Source organism: Cottoperca gobio, chromosome 6, assembly GCF_900634415.1.
Source record: "Cottoperca gobio chromosome 6, fCotGob3.1, whole genome shotgun sequence".
Lineage (NCBI taxonomy): Eukaryota > Metazoa > Chordata > Actinopteri > Perciformes > Bovichtidae > Cottoperca > Cottoperca gobio.
The window spans coordinates 18,681,316-18,705,332 of NC_041360.1; the positions used below are offsets into that span (position 1 = coordinate 18,681,316).

Here is a 24,017-nt window from a genome sequence, read left to right on the forward strand (position 1 = left end):
GGAATCTCGTTGTTTACAGTATGATGGCTACACCTCGTGTCCGTTGGTCACAAGCTACAACACAGTGATTCTGGCCGAGTTTGACTACAACGGACAACCACTGGAAACATTCCCCGTCAACCAAGCCAAAGAAAGCAGATTCATGTACCACATGAAAGCTGATGTGATGCCTCACCTCTATTGGCATGGGCTTCTACGGTATGTATGAAGTTATTTAACAACATGTTAACAGTCGGTAGTAATGAATCATACCACATTTTATTAATTTTGTTTATTTTTTACTTACTTCAGGGGCCTGTGGGGTGGACCAGCACCATACAGGAAACTGTTACATCTTGGGATGAAATGAAACCTCACCATCTGTTTGCAAGTTAATACTTATATTCTCTAAACTTTTAGGAAAATAAGTAGCACATAATCTCCAGCATTCTCTAAAAGGAAGGACGCATGTAGGGGCTAGCACAGTGGTGGCCTGGACATCATGACTAATCAAATCAAACTAAGTTTGATTAAGTTATCTTGAATATTTAAATATCTAGATGTATGTGTGTGTGTGTGTGTGTGTGTGTGTGTGTGTGTAGATAAAAGAAAGCAGGGGAACACAACATAGTTTATTTTCTGATCAAATCCATGAGACTGTTAACTTCATGCTATTCTAGAAAATAAAGATTTATTACTAATCGCCACAGCTATTATGACATATTTTTGAATCAGAAGTCAAAAGACTTCTTTTCTAAATGATTAATGTGCACATAATGTCATGGTGACTACTTGTAGGCTAAAGGGAGCATCGCTGTTATAAATGAGGACCTAACCAATGACACTCATTCTCTTGCGCACGTTGTTGAAGTCCAGTATGGCCAGCAGCTGGTAGGTGACGGCTCGTCCCATCTCACACAGTGTGATGGTCTCGGGGGTTCGTGCCCGGAAGACAAACCCAAAGTTTCGTGCCGCAGTGACCAGGGCTCCTTCGTCAGGTGACTGGGCCTGGTACACCTGAAGGAAAAGTCCACACAGGCTGTTTTCTGAAGGCACATGAACCATTAAAATAGTTGTTATTTTATTATCAGTGTTGTTACAGAGCTAAGAATTTGTTATTATTTAGAGTCACTTACTTCTGTAATTTCCACCTTCCGCTCAAATTCATCATATACGTCACCTAAAAGACAAATAAACGTTAATTAAATATCAGAAATATCAAACTGACACTTTTGGTTTTAGAGTGAAACAGCTGATTGCTAAATGTTTGCCCTGAAATCGAATAGATTAAATCTGACCATTTTTAAGGCAAATCTAATTATAGAAATTTGCATTTTCTAAACTTCCTTGTTGTTTTAATGATCAGTGAATTATCCAACTATCACAAACCAGTTCATGAAAACTGTTAAAACACACATGAAAGAGGTGTGTGTTCCATACCGTACGTCTGGCCATTAATGGAGCACTTTCTGAACACCATGATGTTCTGGGTAAGGGTGCCAGTCTGAACTCCACTTGGCCAAGCTCCTCGTTCAGGGTGGTGGGAGCTCTGCAGTCTCAATATAGCACAGTCCATATGGCTCACTACTACAGAGGAGGAGGATGTCTGCCTGTGTGTAAAACCAATATTAAAGAATCAGTGAAAAGAAAAGGCTTCTGATTATCCCAGAAGAAACCTTAATTTTTTACCTCAACTTCTCTTATATGTGAACATGAGAGACAGAATTGAATAACCTCTAATAAGAGCTGCCAAAAAAAATTATTGGCAGCATGAAAACAATCAATCCACAGATTTTATTCACAGCAACAAACTGATTATTCTCTAGTTTGATGATATCCCCCACTCGAACGTTCATCCATTTCTCATTCTGCAAATTTGGAATTAAAAAACAATACACATATAATTAAACCACATAAATGTCCTTGAATACACAGTGGGCTTTATAATCATTTGAGCATGTGATTTTTCAGCAGTTACACAAAGCATCTAAAGGAGAAAGACTGAGGATAAAGTACCTTCCCCCGATGAGCACCTGAGACTGACGATTGTTGACTTGCTCTTATGTCTGAACTGAAATTTGAAAAAAGGGGTAATAATTTTACCATATGAGATAAGAGGAGCATTTAGAAGGGCTGTAAACTACAATAATAATTGCACAAACATAGTCATCTGTGGCGTCCTTCACGGCTGTGATTACCAGCACCAACACCAAAGGCACGATGGTTGTGAACCACGACAGAGAGGAAATCTCTGGAATTAACTAGAAACACGATCTCCCGCCAAAAGAATGCATTCATAAAAACGAATATATGCCCACAAACACAGTTTCTCCTACCTGCAGTATCAGCAGCACTAGGAAGTAAGCGTTTGCCACCCTCTGAAACTGTTCAAACAAGTTGATGGGCAGGAAGGTGAGGACGTTGTACTTTGAGGTTTTGATGTGATTGTCCTGAAGAACCGCAAATTCAAAAACAGCACTGATGAAATAACCCCAGCCTACAATTGTGATGTCATTTTGAGGTCTACTTACAGCATAAGAGAACTTGTCATTGTAGTCCCGTGCGTTGGCTTTTACATGACGTTCCTTCTCTACATAGAGAAAACACATGGTCATCATCTAGAGACAAGGCAATAAAAGTACACATACAGTACATAAAAATAATACTTTTATGTTTAAAGTAGCAGTGAGACTTTCCATTGGAAGAATAAACCAAATTCTGATTCTGAAGTACCTCTTGTTATTTCAGCAGCTGCTATTCCCTTCCTGTCCTACAGCAGTACTCCGTTAGCTCACTCAGTTTCATACGATCTCCCCCCAAAAAAATGTATTCTCACATATTGGTTCCCATTCTTAATGGATATTAAAAGCTATTTCTATTGTTTACTTGTATGGCATTAAGATTCATAAATGCATAACTCTGCTGGACATTACTCTTTTGTTACCTTTCTTTTCTTTTCCCACAGTATCATACACCAATGATGGGTAAGCCTTTGTTTATGCACATGAATCCAGCATGTCACCTAAATGTGGTTATTGAAACTTGAGCTTTGTGTGAATCTAATTCATAGGTTTGATGAATACAAACTGTAATAGTGTCTGTGGCACGTGGACTCTGTCTGAGCTTGCTCTTCATCAAAGTGATGCATTAAAGCTCATTATTATTCTAAGTCACGCTTTTTAAACCGTTTCAACAGGAAACATTAACTCACAAGCAATAAATCATCTGCAATATGAGGTGTAGAGTTACCTCATTTTCAAAAGAAGTGTTTGTGTGTATAATAAATGGTGGTTTCTTACCTCCTACAAGTTTGTCACATGCGCTTTCTTGTGTTGTCTCCATGTATCCTGTCATTTATTTCAAGCTCCACATCCGCAGATTTATCCGCAGTAAACCCTATTTACCGTCCTCCTCAATAAATAAATGTATCAGACATTAATGCACTCGTGTAAATAACAAACAAAGCCTGTGAAGAAGAAGAAGAAGAAGAAGAAGAAGAAGAAGAAGAAGAAGAAGAAGAAGAAGAAGAAGAAGAAGAAGAAGAAGAAGAAGAAGAAGAATTCCGAGAGATCTGTGTGGAGACTGAAGAGAAATCACCCAACTGATGATTACAAACAAAGAGACAAATTTGGATTATATTATAATTTTGGGTGAAGTGAAGATTAAATAAAGTACATATCATGATTATTATTATTATTATTATTATTAATACATTAGTACATATAATAAAATGTGTGTTTATTCCAAAATGATCCATTCTGCATAACAAGTACTTTACTTTTTGTACTTTAAGTATATTTTGATGCTAGTACTTAAGTAAAACATTTGAATGCGTGACTTTTACTTGTAACACAGTATTTCTTACCTGTGTACTTTTCCACCACTGAGCTATAGCCTACTGAGTAGCATGCATGCAGACTCTCTGGCTGCTAGTTTAATGACTCACACACCAATGGCTCAATATGACCAATGTTCAATGCGATTGCTTTGATATCAGAGATCAGATGATGAGGTGGAGCTGCCTCAAGACATGGAGGGTGAGGCAGAGAGAAGCAGCACAAAGTGGAGCAGGTATGTTATGTGCTGTAGTCAGGTGGTTTTTATGTGTTGACAATGAGAGGAAGAAGCCTCAGATACACCTGTGCAATAATCATCCTGTCTAATCAGCATCTTGATATGCCACACCTGTGAGGAGGATGGATTATCTCAGCGAAGGAGACGTGCTCACTAACAGATTTAAACACATTTGTGAACAATATTCAGCTCATGAAAAATGGGAGCAAAAACAAAAGTGTTGCGTTTATATTTTTGGTCAGTGTAAGAACAGTTGTATAGAGACTATAACTTTATGCCAGTGGTGTGTGTATGCTACTCTTTCCATGTGCTCTATACAGGAGAGTGAAATAGAGAGTATTCCTTAATGGTGTTTTGGATATGTATGCACATTTTCTTTATATATACATATATAATTTTATAGTTTTCACATCTTTATATATCATTTTATTAATTTGTTTATTAAATATATATTTCTTGAGTTGAACACATAAACGCATGCTGTCCACCTGAGTGGACATATAAATATCTCTTTGAAAAAACTGAATAAAAAGAAACTAAAATGCAAATCTTGTTTGGTTTGGTCATAATTCATGCATGAAAGGGTTAAATATATATATATATATATATATATATATATATATATATATATATATATATATATATATATATATATATATATTTATTTAATTTTCTCCACATTTCCAATTTCCCACAACACAACATCTGAGTTGAAATTATAGTTTCAAAATTATAAAGCCCCTTTTCGGTGTCCAGAAAAAACGCCAGGGCACTTTGCAGAGGTGAACTCATGACTTTAAACTGAACTGGAGCGAAGCAGGTGACAACATTAGCTGTCGGCCTATTACTATTGAGATATATACGGATTCATAGTGATATAAATGTGTTCTGTTTTAAAACTAACTTTAGATTTGATTGACCCAGTAGTAAAGGTGAAATGCTTTCTTGTGGTCTAGGCACGATCACTTCATTGACCCTTTGAACTGGCGGATAGTAATGATCACTTTTGATTGGTCGAACGATGGAGGAGGCGGGACAAACAATGGCTCAACACTGAGTTCACGTGAGGGGAGCTTCACATAGATTGAGGAAGTCCTGCATTCTTTACCGAGTGGAAGTAAGTCAGTGGATTTAGTTATCCCGGATTTTGTCAAAATTGACGATCAGAGGCGGAGAAGGGGCGAAGAACAGTAGTGCTGCTGCACTGGTCAAAGTAAGTATCATGCACGTCTTGTGTTTGTCGACGTTACAGTGCGGAGGCTCTGTTAGTTGTTTACGGAAGTAACCTACATCGTTAAATCATTCGTTGCTTGTGCTACTTCTGTAAGGGTCTCTGGCTTCTGTCACAATATGGCATAGACTGAGAAGTGCGTTGTATGTCAAAGTCAGAATCTCTCGTGCAGACATTTTGTGTGTGTGTGTGTGTGTGTGTGTGTGTGTCAGGTCAAGTTGTCTTGGGTGGTCCCTTTTTACATTAGTACATACACTAAATATTTAAGATGTCTAGAATCTACTCTCCACCAAACCCCACTTGGATTATTTACAGTATTACTCTAATGTCAAAACTATAGTTATTGTCTCCCTCCTGATAGTCAAAATGTAAATGTGGAGCACCCACATGTGAATTGCAGATTGTTGACATATTTAGTACATTTGAGTAGCAGATACTATAACTGAATTGTTGTGAACTAAAATGACCTGTTTTTCTTTCAGACACAGAATGGCTGCACTGCGTCGTCTGAGGCAGTGCCGCCCCTCAGGCATTGCTATGTCTCATTTTCACACAAGCAGCTGTGCCTCTGCCAGACAGCACTACAAAATGCTTGTGCTCGGAGGAGGAAGTGGGGGCATTTCTATGAGTGCACGGATGAAGAGGATGATGGGAGCTGAGAATGTAGCTGTTGTGGAGCCGAGTGAGGCAAGGATCCAGAGAAAATAGGATTTGTATTAGCTGCACCTCTATTTGTGTATCACTAGAAAACGATTCAAACTACAAATTCAGCTGTGAATTTGTAGTTTGTATTTTTTACTGTTTTGTAAAACTGGAGTCCTAACAACATTTTGTTTCCCAGATGCACTACTATCAGCCTATATGGACCCTGGTTGGTGCTGGTGCAAAAACTTTGACCTCATCAGGTCGTTCCACTGCGAGTGTTATGCCGTCCGGAGTGAAGTGGGTGAAATCTAAAGTTCAGGAAATAAACCCAAACACAAATACTGTCCGCACAGACGATGGGAGTGAAGTAAGTTTGCTTTAGGAAACTGTTTGATGTATTGAAGTTATAAAGTTGATGATGTGTCATTGGCATTGAGTGGTAGTTTTAATTGATGATGATGATCTATGTGCATCTAGCCTTACTTAGACTTTCTTTCACATTGCAGATCTCATATGAGTATTTGATTGTGGCGCTTGGTTTACAACTCCATTATGAGAAGGTGAAGTAATGCTTTGTTCATTTATAGTAAACATTCTATACAAATAGCGATTAGTTGATTGACAGAACAATATATTCAATTTCACCCAAGGAAACTTACACTTTTCTCATATGTAGATCAAAGGACTGCCAGAAGGATTTGAACAGCCAAAGATTGGGTCAAACTACTCGGTTCAAACCGTGGACAAAACGTGGAAAGCACTGCAGGACTTCAAAGAGGGCAACGCTGTGTTCACTTTCCCAAATACTCCTGTGAAATGTGCTGGAGCACCACAGAAGATCATGTATCTAACAGATGCCTTTCTCAGAAAAGTACTTACATTTCAGAATGTAATGATAATGTTGTACCTTTTGAAACAATCAAGTGTGGTTCTCCAAAGTAAATGAAGATGTTTTTATGTTTCTATCCAAGACAGGAAAAAGGGATAAGGCCAATATAATATTCAACACATCGCTACCTGTGCTCTTTGGGATCAAGAAATATGCTGACTCTTTGTGGGATATTGTGAAACAGCGAGACCTACAAGTGAATCTAAGGCAAAACCTGATTGAAGTGCGTGCAGACAAGCAAGAAGCTGTGTTTGAAAATCTTGACAAACCAGGCGAAACCAACGTGATTGAGGTAATACTGTACCTCAACAGTAGCTTTTACATGTATTCTATTCTAATGATGTTGTTTTTTGTCTGTTGTGACTGTATGTAGTGATCAACCTATTACACTATACCTTTCTTAATATGCACCTAAATATATGTCAAATTGGGAAAAGAGACTCCAGTGAATAACTCTTAAACTTTGCTCTTTCTTTCTTTTAGTATGAAATGCTTCATGTCACGCCACCAATGGGACCCAATTTAGTGGTTAAAGGCAGTCAACTGGCAGATGAAGCTGGCTGGTTGGATGTCAACAAAGACAACCTCCAACATAAAAGGTATCCAAATGTGTTTGGGATTGGAGACTGCACAAACCTGCCCACCGCCAAAACGGGCGCTGCTGTCGGTAAGTGATTATTGTGTCTGTAGTTTAAAGATTGCATCAACTCAACACATGAATGCACTCTATTGCTGCATACAATTCATGCAGTTATATCTCTTGTTAACTGCTTAGGTATTTCCCAGTTAGGGTATTGCACAATTGCCTATTTATTCAAGATTAGAAACATGCACCACACCCTATAAAGCTTGTAATGTAGGGACACTTCTCAGTACCTGTAAGATTGTGTCTTAATCTAAGTTTACCTTTGTGTTTGAGTTTACTAGTGATACATGTTTGTGTCATTTACTGTCTGATGGGAAGTTCCTGGCAACTTCAGATCACTGATGATTACATGGGGTTGTAAATCCCTACTTTATAACTGCAATGTGACATCAGTAAAGGTTTTAGTTTTATCATGCTCATACATTCACGGGCAAATTCACAAAGAATGGATTGTAGCCGCTGATGGCGCCATGAATTGCTGATCACTTGAAACGCTATCTTCACCATCTTAGGTAACTAAGACGTAATTGGTAATTGTTAACTCTAAATTGTCCTTCCGTGCCGCGTGCGTGTGTCAGCTCAGCGATACGCTGGTGACCTATTCAGTGTGCCTGTTTCTTAGGCAGATGCAGTACATAGGCTCCGGCCACCTGCAACCCCACATTTCATAAGTGGATAATTAATATGCATGTATGGGTGGTAAAAACATTTTGCATTTTCTTTTAGTCATTTTTACTAAATGTCCAACCTGTAAAAAGATTTGCCCCAATAAGAAAAAATGGATACTAAATATGGTCGATTTGTGAGGGTGCTGTTGATGGATACTATTCTCCCACAATGCAATGCACAAAGGAAATAGCGGAGCTGCTCACAGCTGGAAAAAACTAAAATATATTGTGACTGTTGGTGAAACTGCACCACAAATTTCTTGGAAACAAAAATATGTAATCAATCTTAAGAAAGACACCATTTTATTTGTGAAGTTTGACTTGCAGTGACATTCTGAAGTTGCAGTTTGATGGACTTGTTGCACATATTGTGTCGTCGTGTAAACTAACTGCTAAAGCAGTCTACTATGACTGTTAGTATGGAGTACAAACTGTACAGAAACAATATGACGGATGAATTTGGGACATCGTTAATCGAAAATGTACACGTTTAATTCAAAGCTTACCATTTGTTTTCTTATTCTCAGCTGCACAGACTGCTATCTTGAACAGAAGCCATCAGCAAAGTGATGAAAAATGAGAAGCCAGATAGGACGGTAAGACATGAGTCATCTTTTTGATTTTGAAAAATGTCGGGGTTGAAACTGTGCAAATACATACTCGGGAATCTCCTTGTTTACAGTATGATGGCTACACCTCGTGTCCGTTGGTCACAAGCTACAACACAGTGATTCTGGCCGAGTTTGACTACAGCGGACAACCACTGGAAACATTCCCCGTCAACCAAGCCAAAGAAAGCAGAATCATGTACCACATGAAAGCCGATGTGATGCCTCACCTCTATTGGCATGGGCTTCTACGGTATGTATGAAGTTATTTAACAACATGTTAACAGTCGGTAGTAATGAATCATACCACATTTTATTAATTTTGTTTATTTTTCTTACTTCAGGGGCCTGTGGGGTGGACCAGCACCATACAGGAAACTGATGCATCTTGGGATGAAATGAAACCTCACCATCCGTTTGCAAGTTAATACTTATATTCATATATCTATATCTATATCTATATCTATATCTTTTGGTTCTTTTGGCAGCACATTGAATGTACGGTCTTGCTTCTGTCATCTACCTCATTATCTAACCAGCAATGAGATTTCTTTACAAGCTAGTAGGTTTCACCTAAGTCCCACAGCCTAACTGAACTTCACCAGGATCTTACAAAGTTTATTATCTGTAGTTCATGTGCTGACGTACATCCAATAAACTGACCTTTGGTCACATAGTGTAAATGAACAATTAAAAATGTTTATGTTTGGGTACAATTTACATGATGATTTGTTTTTTCAGGATATTGGAGCGATGCTCAACTCTATAGCTGTAATTAATATCGACCAGTCATATAGTGTTGTGTTGAAAGTAATAATGCATCACAGTATACAGATATGCTCTTTTTCAGATTGCTAAAGAAAGAAAGTGTTTGTACTGGTGGAAGTCTGTTATTATGAGTGTACTTCCTTGGCAATTTTCGATTTTGGTAGTCTTCAGGTTTGTCTCCAGCTCTGGGAAAATGTTGTGCTCTTTTTTTAATACTATGTTAGTTATTTGTGCGTCAAAACCTTTTTTTCTTCTTCTTTTGTCTTTGTGAATACTTGACCATTACTGAGCAAACTACCATAAGTGCTTTTCTTACTCTTAAGCATCAGTCAGAAAATATTGTGTTTGACTGAGTTATAAACAAATTGGTGGTAATCCAGTTAGTGTCAGTGTTCATTATTGTATTAAGATGCATTACTCTTTATAAATAAAAACAATGTGAATACTTATAAACTCATTGTAATTATGCTATTAAAGTATAAAACTGAATTAGTTGATGAAAAACCCTGAATATTTTTTCAGTACATACAGACCATGTTTGCTCTGCCAAAGTGCTGTGGCAGAAAGTGTTCTTTGGAAGTGAATTGTACGTTTTGCCAATTAACGGCAAAAGTATTTTACGTTACATTATTAAAAATTGCCATAGTGTTTACCATGTTGTGTATAGATTAAAGAACTCCAGGCATCAAGAGTTTCTTTTGCGTCTCAGGATTTAGAACCTGCTACCTAACAACAGAGTTGAGTGTGTTGATTGATTACTATTATTAGGGGTATCACTATCCTCTGGGTATGAAAGTCAAACCCTTAGAGCCTGAAAGGTACTTGAGATTAGTTTTTTAAAATGTCAAAGTTGTCTTGGTAATGCAGCTGAATGCACAGTGAATTTAAAGGGGGGATGCAACGTTTGGAAAGCCAGGACTAGATCCTGGACCTACGGCAAAATCTATCAAATTCAGATGACCTGTCCCACCTGTTTCCAACAACATAATTCATCATGACCACCATGCTGCTCACCAGCTAACTGGTATCTATAATCTAAAATGTGTAGTACCGTTTAAGCTGTATCTGACTGAAAACGATGCTCAGAAAGTTTATACTGATGCAATGCTGTTCTCAAGCACTGTAATGTTGAAACAATAGCTACAAAGGCAGTCTTTAAGCAAAAATGTACCAAACATCAGTCCTATGCTGCCCCTTCCTGGAATAATGTATAGTACCTGGAATTGGGGGGGAATATAGCTCTTGGTCAAAGTAATTGCTCTTTAAATCGTTAAAACCGGTTTTTAACCGGTTTTATGTATTATGATTGTTTGTTTTTGTATTGCATATTAACTAGATATGTTTCTCATTCATTTGTAGTGAGGCGGTTGTATTTGTATGTGTTTATTGTAACAATGTTATGCTTCCCTTGTCACTCTTGAAAAACAGATTTTCATCCCAATGAGACTTGTAATTACAGATCATGCACACAAGTTAACAAATAACCGCTGCGCACGAGTCTACACATTCTTTATAGCTTCCTTGTAGTCGCACAACAATACCAGCAGGGATAAAGTGTGGTAGTGAGCCTCGGTCCAGCTGCGCACACGTACCATAGCCATTTTTCTGTTGACTCCGCTCTCCGCCACGTTGGTTCCCCTCTACGCGTGTCGCATTCCGCTGCGCACCAGCAACGTTATGTTTGTGATGAGGCGGGAAATGGCGTCCGCAGACATGTTTGGTCTGTGACTAGCTATCGAGCGACAGACACAGCTGGCAACAACAACCACGGCCCGACCTCTACCGGTGGCCCGCGACGGTCGCGGCCGAGAGCTGCCAACACTGCGGCAAGTTTTGAAGAGCTTCCTAGATCATCAGTAAGTAACGAACGTCAACATGTAAACAAAAAGGTTTGTCCCCATGATAGCCTGACTGCTAGCGGCTAGCGTTAGCCAGCGAAGGGGGCGTAGTCTAATGGCTGAAAATAATAATTATGGACGCGTTAGCTAGATGATAAATAGCCTTATTTTACCGATGAATGGATTAATAGTTTGCATGTTAAAGACTTATGCAAACGGCGACACGTGTGAGACGTGCTGTGGGAACTGAAGTGAATAATGTCACGGCCTTGCTTTGCTGCCATTGCCGATTGGTAGCATGCAAGCTAACTGTAGCCGCTTGTGTCAACTAGCCACGGAACCCACCGACATGCATCTGGTTTAAGTTTAAGATCCATTGCGATTGATAGCAGATATGTTACGCTGATAAGTGTCAGTAGTGGCCACATTTCCAGATAGTCTTGTCCTACCATTGAAGCAACAACGTCAAGTCAAACCAGCCTTTGATGCTAAATTCCAGCGGCTAGCTAACGTTAGCGCTAACTGACGTCGTTGGCGTTAATTCAGCCTGTCTGGTGTTACATAACGACAGTGAGCGATGCTGTTGTGATACCAAATCTGATTTAGCAACAAGTAGATGATTAAGCAGCAGCATAATTCACCAAACATACATGCATAAAGAGTTTGTATCAATCACCAGCTCGATGTGAACATAATAAAGGCCTCGCATTTCTGTTTACCCTTATTGTTTATCACGCTGTGATACACCGCCCACTCCACTGACATTTGGCGCTGATAACTAATGCTCTCAACTTTGTTTGTGGTCTTGTTAAATGACCGTGACAACCAATGGGAAATATCTGTTTATTTATATATATATATTGTGAATTCAACCGTTCAGTCCGTCTACTAATTAAAAAAATGTAAACGTATTGTTATTGCACTATCCCGTTTGCTGCATTAACAATGCAAATACCTCTGCTGTGGCACTAATAAAGGATTACCTTCAGCATACCGTGTTAGTCAATTATGATGAAACAGTTTTACTAAATTCGTCTTGTGTAGTTCATTTTTTATTTCTAATATGTAATTAATTGATTGCACACGCATATTTTTAATGTACATTTTTCAATTTTTTAAAGTGCTGCTTCTATTTCATTGAAATATTTGTATGGAAATTGATTTCTTTCACATTGCATGGAAGCTATTTATAAATCTATTTAGTCGCCTAATTTTTATCCACTTTCTATTAATTAAGAGGCAAAAATGTCTTAAAACATACATTTTGAACAATTATTATTTTGCAATCTACACAAATCACATCATGTTTTTACCAAATGAATTGTAAACAAGGAACATTATACTGCCAATGAATTTAAAGTAATTCATAGGGCAGGGTATCAAAGATTAGTACCTTTTTGTTACTGACTGAAATGTATCTGTGGCAACAAGTATCAAAAACTACTGTGAGTTGGCATCAAATATCTGGTCAGATATTTTACTTGGTTTTGTAGAAACTCATTTTAGTATTTAACAGAGCATGGTATTGTTTTCGTTATTAAAGCAATGTTTCTAACCTCTTTTTTTTTTTTGTGCCATTGCCAGATTTTTATATGTGACGTTGGAGCATGATGAAGCTGAGAGTGCGTAAAGCTCCTCAGCAGCCGAACTTAGGCCGTCGAACCCACCCATCCCAGGCCAAACGGAAACACTGTGAAGTGGAGCCATCCCCGGTGAGAGGTCGATGCAAAATGCAGAAGAATGAAACAGGCCTGTTCTCCACTATTAAGAAATTCATCGGTGGAAATGCTGTCAAGGTGAGCTTACATCAGGATTCACAGCCGCTCTTTCACAATTTAGTTTTTTCATTCTGTAAACTAAAAATTCACTGCATTTTGTGATCATTTTAAAAATTGACTCACACATAATGGCTAGGAGTGTGTTTAGATGCTTGACGGAAAGTCTCAACACACCCAGCAACTTTGTTTCCTACTGCCTGGCTTTTAGTTTCTCTGAACTTCCTCTATTTTCATTCTGGCAGTTATACATTTATAATGATAAATGGTCAGCTTATTGCTTTGCTTTATCTTGAGCCCCTTTCAGACTTACTGACAATCACACTGGTAACCTTTCTGTAACTCTTTAACACATTTTCAAGTGAAGTAAAAAATGCGCAGAGTGAAATTAAATACCTGTTGTTTGTCCTGCACCTTTTTTATAAACTAAAAATCTATATCATCTTATCTTACAGAAGAAATGTTGCGTTATTTCTAAATGAAGTAGGACTTGTATTTTTAGATGTGGATTGAGACGCAATAGTACCATGGTTTAATGACTGTTGTAAAAATATGTTGTCATAAATTATTTTTTATAACGCTACTAATTGTACCTCTATTATAATAAATTGTAGATTTTCAGATTGAAAGACTAAAAAGCCACTAAAAAGAGGAAATGATGTGAATGATCTGTAACTGGTCTGTATACATGTTGTTGTTTCCCCTAGGTGGAACCGGATATCCCTGCAAAGAGGAGTCGTCTTGAATGTAATTCTGAGAGCGATCTAATTACTTCAACACCTCAGACTAGAGGCCTTTCCAATAAAGCAGTCTCCAGAGTTTGCCGGAAAAGTCCAAATAAAGGTAAAGACCCAGTAATGCATGTTGTAAAAGCAATCTCTCATCGTGACTGCAGCGTATCCGATCATATGGCTCCTGCAAGGATCCAAAAAAAGAAACGATATGCAGAAATCCATACAGATATTTAGTTTTTGGGTTGTTATTAAAGAGTCTTTTTTTTTTTTTAGACACGATGACCTGCAACAGTAAACCCCTGAAACCAAACGGTAAGCTTGAGGTCCCCGTCGAGGTCGCAAGCAGCCCACCACGCACCACCCTGCTCGGAACCATCTTCTCTCCAGTCTTCAACTTTTTCTCACCAGCAACTAAAACTGGTAATACAAAAAGAGTCCTTAGATATTAATGTCTATAAATATCTAAATTCTTCGATTGTTTCAAAAAACAAGTTGTTATATGTGACCAAACTGTACGGACTGTTTTTGTCACTCGTATTCAGCCGCTCCTGGTTCAGACTCTCCTGGCCAAGCGATAGAGGCAGAGGAAATCATGAAACAGCTGGACATCGAGCCGGCAGAAGAAATGCCGAGCAGCACGCTCACGTCCACAGAGGGCATCACTCCGTGTCACACTGCCCCGATATTACCGCAGAGGCTTCAGATTACCTCCGATACAACCATAGAACAAGGACAAATAGTAACTGAAACTGACATGCCACCATTAACGGGTACGACCGCTCTCACATTTGACCTCATTCTTTTAATTTGGGAAACTTTCTTGACCAACATAATATGCTTTCAGAAGACGATTACTAGCTGTGAACCGTTGTGTATTTAACCTTCGTTGATGACTCGATGGGTGGGGTTTACAGTAGTAGGATGTTTTAAATTAATCTTCTTTTGGCCACACACAGATTTGTAAACATGACTCTGCTCTTTGGAAACCTTTGCCGAGTGTCTGTATCTTTAACAAACTGTTAACATGGTTGTAACCTCTGCTTTTGACAATAGAGAGCCGAAGTGAAACTGGAACTTTCAGGTTCTATTTCAGACGTAAGAAAACGTCTTTAATAATCCCATTTACATGTCTAATAATGTGCAAAACACAACAAAAATCCAGCCTTTGAACCTTTTTCAACAGTATGTCATGTGATTCACTCCATATATTTAGATAAGGGCGGTAATTGTTAAAAGAATGATATAATAATTAACATTTTAGCGGCCTTTAATAAACAGCATTTCCCATAAGCCCTGGAACATTGTGTAAACGTAAAAGATGAATTGTTTAACTTTGGTTTTAACTTCTAATAGCAGGTACTGTAGTTGATGCCGATTTGTGTTAGAATGTGGACGGTAAACCTCAATAACAGGTGTATGTTTGTTTTTTTTAAAGATTGATGATATAGATGTTGAATCAAACATTGACTTACAGAAGCTAGTGGAACAGAGGGTTGACGTCATGACTTTGGCTCCTTGCTGCTCAAAAACCTAATGTTTGAACTGCTTTTCCATCTCTCTGTCTTCATCAGCTCCTGGTTGTATGCCAGCCGGTGTTTACCCTCATGCGTTACCTGCGGCCCCTCCAGAAACCTCATATGAAGAGGAATGGGAAGTTTTTGATCCGTAAGTTGATTGACTGTTGATTTCTTTTCTTTTTTTAAGCAGCTTATAACCAAAATAGCTATTTTCTAATTAAAGAAATTGGTAAATTAAGTAAAAGTAAGCAGCCTGCATATTGAGACTGATTTTGGGGTTTAAAATTTTAGTTTGCACGTTTGACAACACCGACAGTTTGTGATCAGATGTATAGTCTCACTTCCAAGGTGACATTGCATGTTGGGTGTGTGGACGGAGCTGCAATACAAAACTTAAAACCACTAGATGGCGGCAGTAACAGGACTTTCAGCCTTTGTGTGCCCACTCTGTGATGACATGTGACGCCATGTTTACAACTCTACTGTTCTTAATTGGACTAACGATTGTTTAAACGGTTTACTTCAAAGCTCTTCTTTGAATCTTTGCAGACCCCCGTAGTACTGACATTGGAGTAGACATTTTCTGTTTGTTAAGTCAAATTCGGTCACATTTCAGCCGGGAGGACCGACGCTATATTTAAAATGTTTCTTGAAAGTGTCGCTCAACCCTTCTTTGTTTTGTTTGATGAGGGTGTTTTTATGTATGTTTAGGTACTTCTTCATCAAGCACGTGCCTCCGCTGACAGAAGAGCAGTTAACACGCAAACCAGCATTACCTTTGAAAACACGCAGCACACCAGAGTTTTCTCTCGTCTTGGATCTGGTAAGCAGTGAAAGATTTCTTGTGCTCTATATTGAAAGTAAAATCGATGGTTTTTCCTACTAATGTTTTGCTTTCTTTGTGTTGTCAGGACGAAACTCTGGTCCACTGTAGTTTAAATGAGCTAGAAGACGCAGCCCTGACATTCCCTGTGCTCTTTCAAGATGTAATATACCAGGTACTAACTGTTCAATGTCTTTCTCTAATCCAAAGGTCTCTATTTACTCGCTGCTTTGATTACATTTCTCTGTTTTGTTTTTAATCTCAAGGTGTATGTTCGCTTGAGGCCCTTTTTCCGCGAGTTTCTTGAGCGCATGTCTCAAATGTATGAGGTGAGATGCAATTTTTTATTTCCAAGAGACTCCACACAGTGTCTGTTTTAATCTGACCGGATCTAAATTGGCGTATTTCTCATTTATTGCTGCTGTCCATTACAATTTCAGATTATTCTCTTCACGGCTTCAAAGAAAGTGTACGCCGACAAGTTGCTCAACATCCTGGATCCGAAAAAACAGTTGGTCAGGTCAGTGACAACACAAGACTGAAGAAGCTTTTAAAATAAATAATATTGTTGACTAGCTTTGTCTACACTCAGCCTGGGGAAATAATGGAAGATAAGCGTGTAGAGTTAGCGTCAGCAGAGCAAACAAGGTTCAAGCTCTTCGCTGCTCTTTTTCCAGCCTTTTAAACAGTCCAACAAGTAAATGAGAAACATTTTTGCTGCTTAACACCAAAAATGTCTTCCTTGTTTGTAGTGTTGGTGAAGAAGGCTTCTTTTCTCTGCCAGTAGAAGTATAAACTAAACTTAAAACCCTCTGCGAAAATGTTATTGTCCTGTTTAACACATTAACACCGCACTTAATACGTGATGCCTTTAGTCAACATGGCCTTTTTAAGTACTCCACTGCATGATTATGTTAACGGTTCCTTTTTGTTTGATCTCTAGTGCTTGGAAATATGTATTACTGCATGTTTTAACTGAGGAATATGCTCTGTGTTTTTTTTTAGACATAGGCTATTTCGTGAGCACTGTGTGTGTGTTCAAGGAAATTATATTAAAGACCTAAACATTCTTGGACGGGATCTTTCCAAGACAATAATAATCGACAACTCACCCCAAGCCTTTGCCTATCAGGTAAACATTTTAATTTACTTGCAAACTTGCCTCCAAAGTTTCTGTGTCACAGTGAAACTAGAATATAGATTATCTTTTGTCTTTTGCAGCTTTCCAATGGAATCCCCATCGAGAGCTGGTTTGTGGATAGAAATGACAACGAGCTTCTAAAGCTTGTTCCTTTCCTCGAGAAGCTTGTGGAGCTGGTATGTATCTAGACCTCTAGTTGCACTGACAAACACCTGCTGCTGAACCTTATCAGATATGTTCTAAGTCGCAATAAAGATATATTTATATTTATACAGGGCCTGAAGGAAAAAGTGAACTGATGCTCCAGATTGTTTAAAATAAATAAATGTTTCTGTATTTTCTGATTGCATCTCTTATGCAGTCCTGCTGATTTCTTGATAGTCACTTAATTCAATAAGAAATGTGATCCTTTGACATCGCAGTGGGCACATCTACTTATTTTTGGATGGCTTTAGAACGGATGCACTTTAAAACCCTATTCGCACAGGACCAGTATGACCTCATGTGATTTTAGAAATGAATCTTAATTCTCTTTTATCACAGAATGAAGATGTCAGACCGCACATCCGAGAACAGTTTCGTTTGCACAACCTCCTTCCTCCAGACTGATGACTGCGTGTTCGTCTCTCAGTTCAAGATGGTATCAACATTGGAAGAAAAAAAAAAAAAACGGACTCCTAGAAGAAAATATTCAATGGATTTCTCTTTGCAAACATTGCCATTATTATTATTATTATTTTTTAAATCATGCAAAAAAATTGAAAGTTATGTTTGATTCAAAAAGCCCTGGATGTTTTTATACACACACACACACACACAGACACACACACACACACACACACACACACTCAAACCAGATTCAGAGCAAACAAATCTGCTCGCTGCAGCAGACTTTTCTCTTTTTGCTCGCTTGTTTTTGTGCACCTTTTTGTTTTTGAAGGCGGCTTCCTGGAAGGTATTTTGTCTTTTTAAGAACCATTTTGGATTGACAAAACTGAATGTCATGCAGTGTTGGATTATATGGACCCTGGTGGCTTCGGTCTGACCTTGAACGGCCAGTCAAACCTGTATAATATTCACTCTATTTACTTGTAAATATATGTACATAGTTTTTTTTCTTCAAGGTTTTTAAGTCATTTTATTTTCACTTCAGATTTTAGTATGTATTCTTTGATTCGGTTGCTTTTATAAAACCAACAAAATGTTAGTGTGTTTTGTTTGAAGTTGTTGATAAACGGCTGCATTTCTGTTGTATGCCTGCATTATTCCTGTGATGCTTTACTCCATTACATGCAGTTGTCTGTAATAAGGTGCAGTTTAAAAAAAAAAAAGAAAGAGGAAAATGTTTCTGAAACAATATTTTAAAGCTATATAATGTAAGCTAGACTTGGATCTCAACTGAATACAAAGCCATAATGGCTGAATGATAATTTTTGAGATTTGTATTTGACAGTCCATTTCTGATTTCGACACCTCGATCGTCCTCTTTAATGAGGGGGGTGGTGGGGGGGGGGGGGGGGGTTCAGGCATCTTGCACTTTGACATCCAGCCCTTTGTAAGTTGATGTAAAATCTTGTCACTTTTCTATACAGGTGTGTATCACCTTAATTTGTTATGTGGGGGGGGGGGGGAATGAAATTGTAGCACCAGCAAATTGCCAACATGTTTGCTTTGAAATCTTGTTTTCCAAGACGTCTTGTATGTGAGATCTTTACGATGTAGGAGTCACAAGTTTTATTGACTATTGAATGATCACTCCTGTTGTATTCAGTGTTACTCAATGGTTTCCTTGAAAATAAATACATTTTTATACGACTCAAAGCCTGCTAATAATTAAAATACAAAAAAAGAATTTAAAACATGTTTGGCAATGAAAATACCTGTTAATCTTTCTCACTGGTAGTTTGTAAGTGATTCCAGTTTAACCACTGCAACTAAAGCATACAGGATAATCGAGCTGGACGGGTCACCTGGACCATGGAAACAAAATCTCAACTCAAAGGCCGCTTATGTGTCGGCGGTTTGGACTGTATCGCACGTCCTCATCAGCACATCGACGTCGCTCAGTTTACATGAAGTTCTGTGTAAAGATGTTCCCTGCTGATGGAGACCGTGGGATTTGGTTGATGGCTTCACAGCAAACATGCGAGGAAGTGGATCTTGAGTTGAAATTGTTTTGTCAAGATAAGAGTATTTGTTGCCATGCAACAAGTAATTTAATGGAATTATGAAATGCACGTCAGAATGCATTTTCTTTGTCGACGTGTCTTTAATTATCTGAAAGTATCTTAAGAGCTGAAACTTAAAGCTAAATGGTGTCTACTTCAATGGTTTCTTTTGACAGCACTGAACAACTGAAGCTGCTTCAAGAAATGCTTCATACAGACCTCAAAGTAATATGTTGTATTAATAATATAAATTCGCAAAGTAACTAAAGTTATCAAATACATGTAGTAGTATATTTGCCTCTGAAATGTAGTGGAGTAGAAGTATAACGTAACATGGAAATACTCTAGGAACGTACCTCAAATGTGTACTCAAGGACCGTATTTAATAATTGTACATACATTCCACCACTGCATTTAGTACAAATTAAATGTTTGAAAAAAATGTAATTGCAACAACTTCTTTCTTTCTGCTATGATTTAGACCACAATCCTTTCACACTACAGCAGTAGACTGACTTACATCGCTTCATTCATAAATTTAACTGGAGTGGCTGTCGTGATATATTGGTGCACAGATGGTCAAAATATTAAATACTTTAGAGACACTCAAATCAGATGTTTTTTGTTAATTACCTTTGTAATAAACCTTTATTAATATAATATAACCTGTAGTGTTATTCACACAAACTACTGATTTAAATGTTAAAGTGTGATTCATGGGTTAATGTATTGTACTCTTCAGCTGCTTATTATATACACAACCTGTCTGAGTTTTTATTCAGAGATACGAACCTTACGAGATGTCCTGATCAGATAACCTGCTGATGTCTTGATCCTTTTGTTCTTTCAAGAAATAGGTCATTACCTGATTGTAGGTGTGCACTGAATTGCCCCTTCCAGAGGTCATGTGACTCCAAATACAAAGGGGGCCAGTCTTTATTAGACTTATCTAAGAGGCGTTCAAAAGGAAGAATTATTTCAAAACAAAATCCCCCTGTTGATAGTGTGAAGATAAGACTGTGTATTTAGAGTAAAAACCCCTCTGCCCTCATCTATTGGCTGCTGGTGGGGGGTGGAGGTTGTGGCTCATAAACTATGAAGCCTTACTGGTGTGTTATCCGAGGGGCCGACGTATATATAAAAGGTGCTGACAGGTGTTCTCACCTCAGGATAACATCAGGTCGTTCAAGGATGTGGATGCTCTTCTTTTTGAGTGCCGTGTTGGGGGCATTGGGTTCACAGGAAACGCCCTCTGGAGCAGCACAGCAGCTTCAGGCCCTTCACTGCCCGCCCTGCGAGCGGATACACTGCTCCACCCGGCGGGCGCTGAAGCTCCAGTGTAAAGGCGGTGTCACGACAGGTGTGTGTGGCTGCTGCCCCGTCTGTGCCAGAGCAGATGGGGAGACCTGCGGAGGAACATGGGACTATCTGGGCAAGTGTGATGAGGGACTGCTGTGTGTTTACCAAGACTCAGGAGCAGCTGACAAACCAGATGCAGAGCGCAGAGGAGTCTGTAAAGCAGGTGAGATTATAGTTTATAACCTCAATTAGTGTCAAGCAGGTAATGTAATGACTTTTTAATCACTGATTAATAATACATGCCACAGTGAGCCACATTTCTTGATACATTAATCACCAATATAGTTTTTTTTTTTTAAAGATGAATCACAAAAGGTCAATAACATAGACACAAAAAAACATGTTTCATGTAAATAGCAATACCACAATATATAAATACTCAATTACAAGTAGAAATCCTGTAAAACTTACTTCAGTAAAAGTATCATCAGAAACCTTTTGTTAAATAATCAAAAATAAAATGAGTCATCATGAAGTAGAATTGCTCCCGTCAGTGCTTTATTTATATTTATTATAATAATGTATTATTACAGATTCATTCAAATAGGACCTGCATTCTGTCACATGAGTAAAGCAATTGAATGTATGACCCTGTTATAAGAAATAAAATAAATCATAAGAGAGTTGGATAGTTTAACCTGTAGCAGCATATTTTAAAAACTCATGTTTTGTAAATACTAATAACTTTATCTGTGAAATAAATGTTCGTAAGAAATTCACTATCATTTAGTATCATTGTAGTGGGAACAGTGCCAATGTGGTAAATGCTTCTTTTTATGAGCTGTGAAGACTGATAGTGTGGTCAAGGCTTCCTTTGATTCAAAGGTTTCTGCTAACAGTTAAGCCATCATTACACCTCTTATCTCGTCATGGCGAACAGAGTTGTCACCGTTATCGACACGGTATCAGACGTAGTACGAGATTAGACCGGAAAAGATGTAAATATGAAATTTGATATATCTAACATGCATTGTGAATAGCAAATCCCAGACTTCAGTTTCTCATTCAGTGTTTAAAATGTTGTTTTGTGCAGTGATTGAGTCTTTGGATCCAGAGAGCTGTCACCCAGAATGCACTAGGGAATACTGTCAGGCCAACCCGTCTGAAATCTGCTCTGCCAGGTAACTAAAAAGAGAAAAAGAACAAAAGATGTTTTTTCTTTAATATCTTCTGCTGCTGTATTTTTCACAGAGATTTGAATTTCCTGCTCTGTAGGTTTGTGTCTCTGGAGAAGACAGCGTGCCAGGGCTCCTGCCAACACACCTCCTGTTCAAGCTGTCTGCTGCTGAAACCCCCATCTTGCTCTCAGACCTGCACCCCCTCTGATTCCTCCTGCCTACGCCACTTTGGGAAGTGTGTGCACAATCACCTGACAGCCACTCATAATACTGTGTGCCACAACAACCTGCAGGTTAGTCGGAGCAAAGCACAGGAAAGCTACATTATCATGTATTTCTTTAAGCTGTACAATTCACGCATTAATCCAACACTGTGTCTTTCTTTCTTTTTTCTCCGCAGAGTCATCCTGAGGGACATTTTCTGTGTTTAGTCCCAGCCTGTCCAAATGCACTGAAGTAACTCCCTTTTGTAAAGAGAGGAAATCTTCACTAGTTCATGTAGCAAAATGACAAAAGGCAGCTATCTATAAACTTTGATATTCTTTATCCAAAAATCACATTTTATATGCAATGTAAACCTGAATATAAACCTGTAAAATGTAATGTATTATCTAATCGTGGGAAATAAAATGACATGTCATACTGTACTTTCTTTGATGTCTAGTGGGAACAATGGCAATGTTTTGTTCATTGATGATTGGGTTGACAGTTAGCTCAGTTATCAGTGAGCGTGTGGGTTTTAGCATTTGTTTTTTTAAGTAGTTTATTAAATGTTTTGAGTATATTATGTTTAAGCCTGTGTGTGCTCTATGTTTTTCTCATTCTCCCTTGTGGACACAAAGTTGAAGTTTAATAAAATAAATCAAGTCTTCAGTACACAAAATCCCCCTGCTTTGAAAGTTGAAAATGATTTCTCCATATATTATTGTTCAGAGTGTTAGATACAGTTTCAGCTACAGTTTTGTACAATACTTTAGTTTATGACCAAATAACTAATGGCATGCACATCAGCCTCAGCTGTACTGTGCTTAGTGCTAATTACCAAATGTTAGCGTGCTAACATGCTAAGCTAAGATGGTGAATAAGGTCAACGTTATACCTGCTTAACATCAGCATGTTTACATTGTGAGCATGTTAGCATGGTCATATTAGCATTTAGCTCAAAGCGCCTTGTTCTCAAGTTTAGTCGTGAAAGAACTTGGACCGTCTTGACATTTTGACACGTGCGTTGGAATAAGTGGAAACAATGCAGCAAGAGTTTATTTTAAAAAAAGAAATAAAATAACTAACCTTGAGGTAGGGAAATGAAGTGGGATAGTTTCACGAATAACAATGTAGTATATTAAACCCTCATTTCAGTTCAGCACTGTGTCTCTTCTGTTTGAATTGCTCCCAATCGAGGGATTTCTGGTTCACAGGAGAAGTGAAGCGTCTGGAGTCCCCTCTGCCATCTCTGCCCCCCTGACAGTTGATGGTTATTGAATAACAGACGGTTTATGAGGCAGCAATAATGAAGCTTGTACAGAAAGGGAATAAAGTGTGGACCAACAATGGACAGTTTGTTCTGTGCCCTTCAATTGTGAGCCGTTTCTGAAGAGAAGCAGTTTATCTGAAGGATTTCGCAAGAATGAATCGTTTTTTTATACCAAAACAAAGGCCTGCGTTTTCTTTCATCTTCTTTTAACTTTGTCAGGCAGCTGCGTCATTAAAGTTGTGTGATATCTTAATAATATCCGGTGTTTAATCAGACAGAGAGGAGTGTACAGCTAAGTGTCTTGTGTCTGTGCTGGCAGTATTATACAAGCAATTATGCTTAAATTATTGTTAAAGACAAAAGGTACTCTAATTGTTTAAAAGCTTGCTATAATAGACCAGAAGATAGACCAGAAGATATATAAAATGTAATACTAAAACTTCACAAACTTTCCTGTTTGTGAAATGTGTAAATAAAGTCATTTCATGATTTCAGTAAATAATTTGGCCTCTTATTAAGTTTTATGGCAAACCATAAAAACACTATCCACATTGTTTTCCGT

The 24,017-nt window shown here is 38.2% G+C and overlaps 4 protein-coding genes across 8 annotated transcripts in view; 3 read left to right on the forward strand and 1 right to left on the reverse strand.

Annotated features, from left to right (window-relative positions):
* The window catches only part of LOC115009417 (sulfide:quinone oxidoreductase, mitochondrial-like), a 6,165-nt gene extending 5,957 nt beyond the window's left edge, over positions 1 to 208 (forward strand). The window contains 1 exon segment of the mRNA XM_029433376.1: positions 20 to 208. Coding sequence (XP_029289236.1) covers positions 20 to 208 — 189 coding nt within the window.
* Positions 1 to 4,010, reverse strand: part of atp8b4 (ATPase phospholipid transporting 8B4) — a 25,904-nt gene extending 21,894 nt beyond the window's left edge. For 2 of the 4 annotated variants that reach the window (XM_029433470.1, XM_029433466.1), the window contains exon 1: positions 3,845 to 4,010. The gene's annotated coding sequence lies outside the window, so the exon portion shown is untranslated. Of the gene's footprint in view, positions 1 to 2,510; positions 2,570 to 3,278; positions 3,359 to 3,844 lie in introns of those variants that run through there. The other 2 variants (XM_029433469.1, XM_029433472.1) reach the window with 2 other exon arrangements.
* A 1,050-nt stretch (positions 4,011 to 5,060) lies between these two features.
* On the forward strand, positions 5,061 to 9,997 carry sqor (sulfide quinone oxidoreductase). Its single transcript, XM_029433475.1, is given in 11 exon segments — positions 5,061 to 5,266; positions 5,767 to 5,971; positions 6,126 to 6,296; positions 6,436 to 6,489; positions 6,606 to 6,800; positions 6,901 to 7,110; positions 7,302 to 7,485; positions 8,660 to 8,688; positions 8,690 to 8,728; positions 8,815 to 8,993; positions 9,085 to 9,997. Coding segments are annotated over 10 exon segments (1,317 nt in total). The 5' UTR covers positions 5,061 to 5,266; positions 5,767 to 5,773; the 3' UTR covers positions 9,143 to 9,997.
* A 1,061-nt stretch (positions 9,998 to 11,058) lies between these two features.
* ctdspl2a (CTD (carboxy-terminal domain, RNA polymerase II, polypeptide A) small phosphatase like 2a) lies at positions 11,059 to 18,722 on the forward strand. Of its 2 annotated transcripts, XM_029434531.1 has the most exons (14): positions 11,059 to 11,364; positions 12,931 to 13,142; positions 13,829 to 13,964; positions 14,129 to 14,275; positions 14,398 to 14,625; positions 14,909 to 14,950; positions 15,427 to 15,520; positions 16,084 to 16,195; positions 16,284 to 16,370; positions 16,462 to 16,524; positions 16,636 to 16,715; positions 17,201 to 17,327; positions 17,417 to 17,512; positions 17,880 to 18,722. In XM_029434531.1, exons 2-14 carry the CDS (start codon positions 12,954 to 12,956, stop codon positions 17,943 to 17,945), a joined length of 1,467 nt encoding a protein of 488 aa, XP_029290391.1. In that variant the 5' UTR covers positions 11,059 to 11,364; positions 12,931 to 12,953; the 3' UTR covers positions 17,946 to 18,722. The 2 variants fall into 2 exon arrangements, with proteins under 2 accessions (XP_029290391.1, XP_029290392.1); XM_029434532.1 differs by lacking the exon at positions 14,909 to 14,950 and having other exon boundaries at positions 11,060 to 11,364.
* Positions 18,723 to 24,017: the final 5,295 nt, after the last annotated feature.

Excerpts from the sequence above, each read along its gene's own strand:
- ctdspl2a (XM_029434531.1), top strand. The coding sequence starts at position 12,954 with ATGATGAAGCTGAGAGTGCGTAAAGCTCCTCAGCAGCCGAACTTAGGC. Across the intron at positions 14,951-15,426 it reads TTTCAGGTTCTATTTCAGAC|CTCCTGGTTGTATGCCAGCC; the intron begins GTAAGAAAACGT and ends TGTCTTCATCAG. Across the intron at positions 16,716-17,200 it reads CCGAAAAAACAGTTGGTCAG|ACATAGGCTATTTCGTGAGC; the intron begins GTCAGTGACAAC and ends GTTTTTTTTTAG.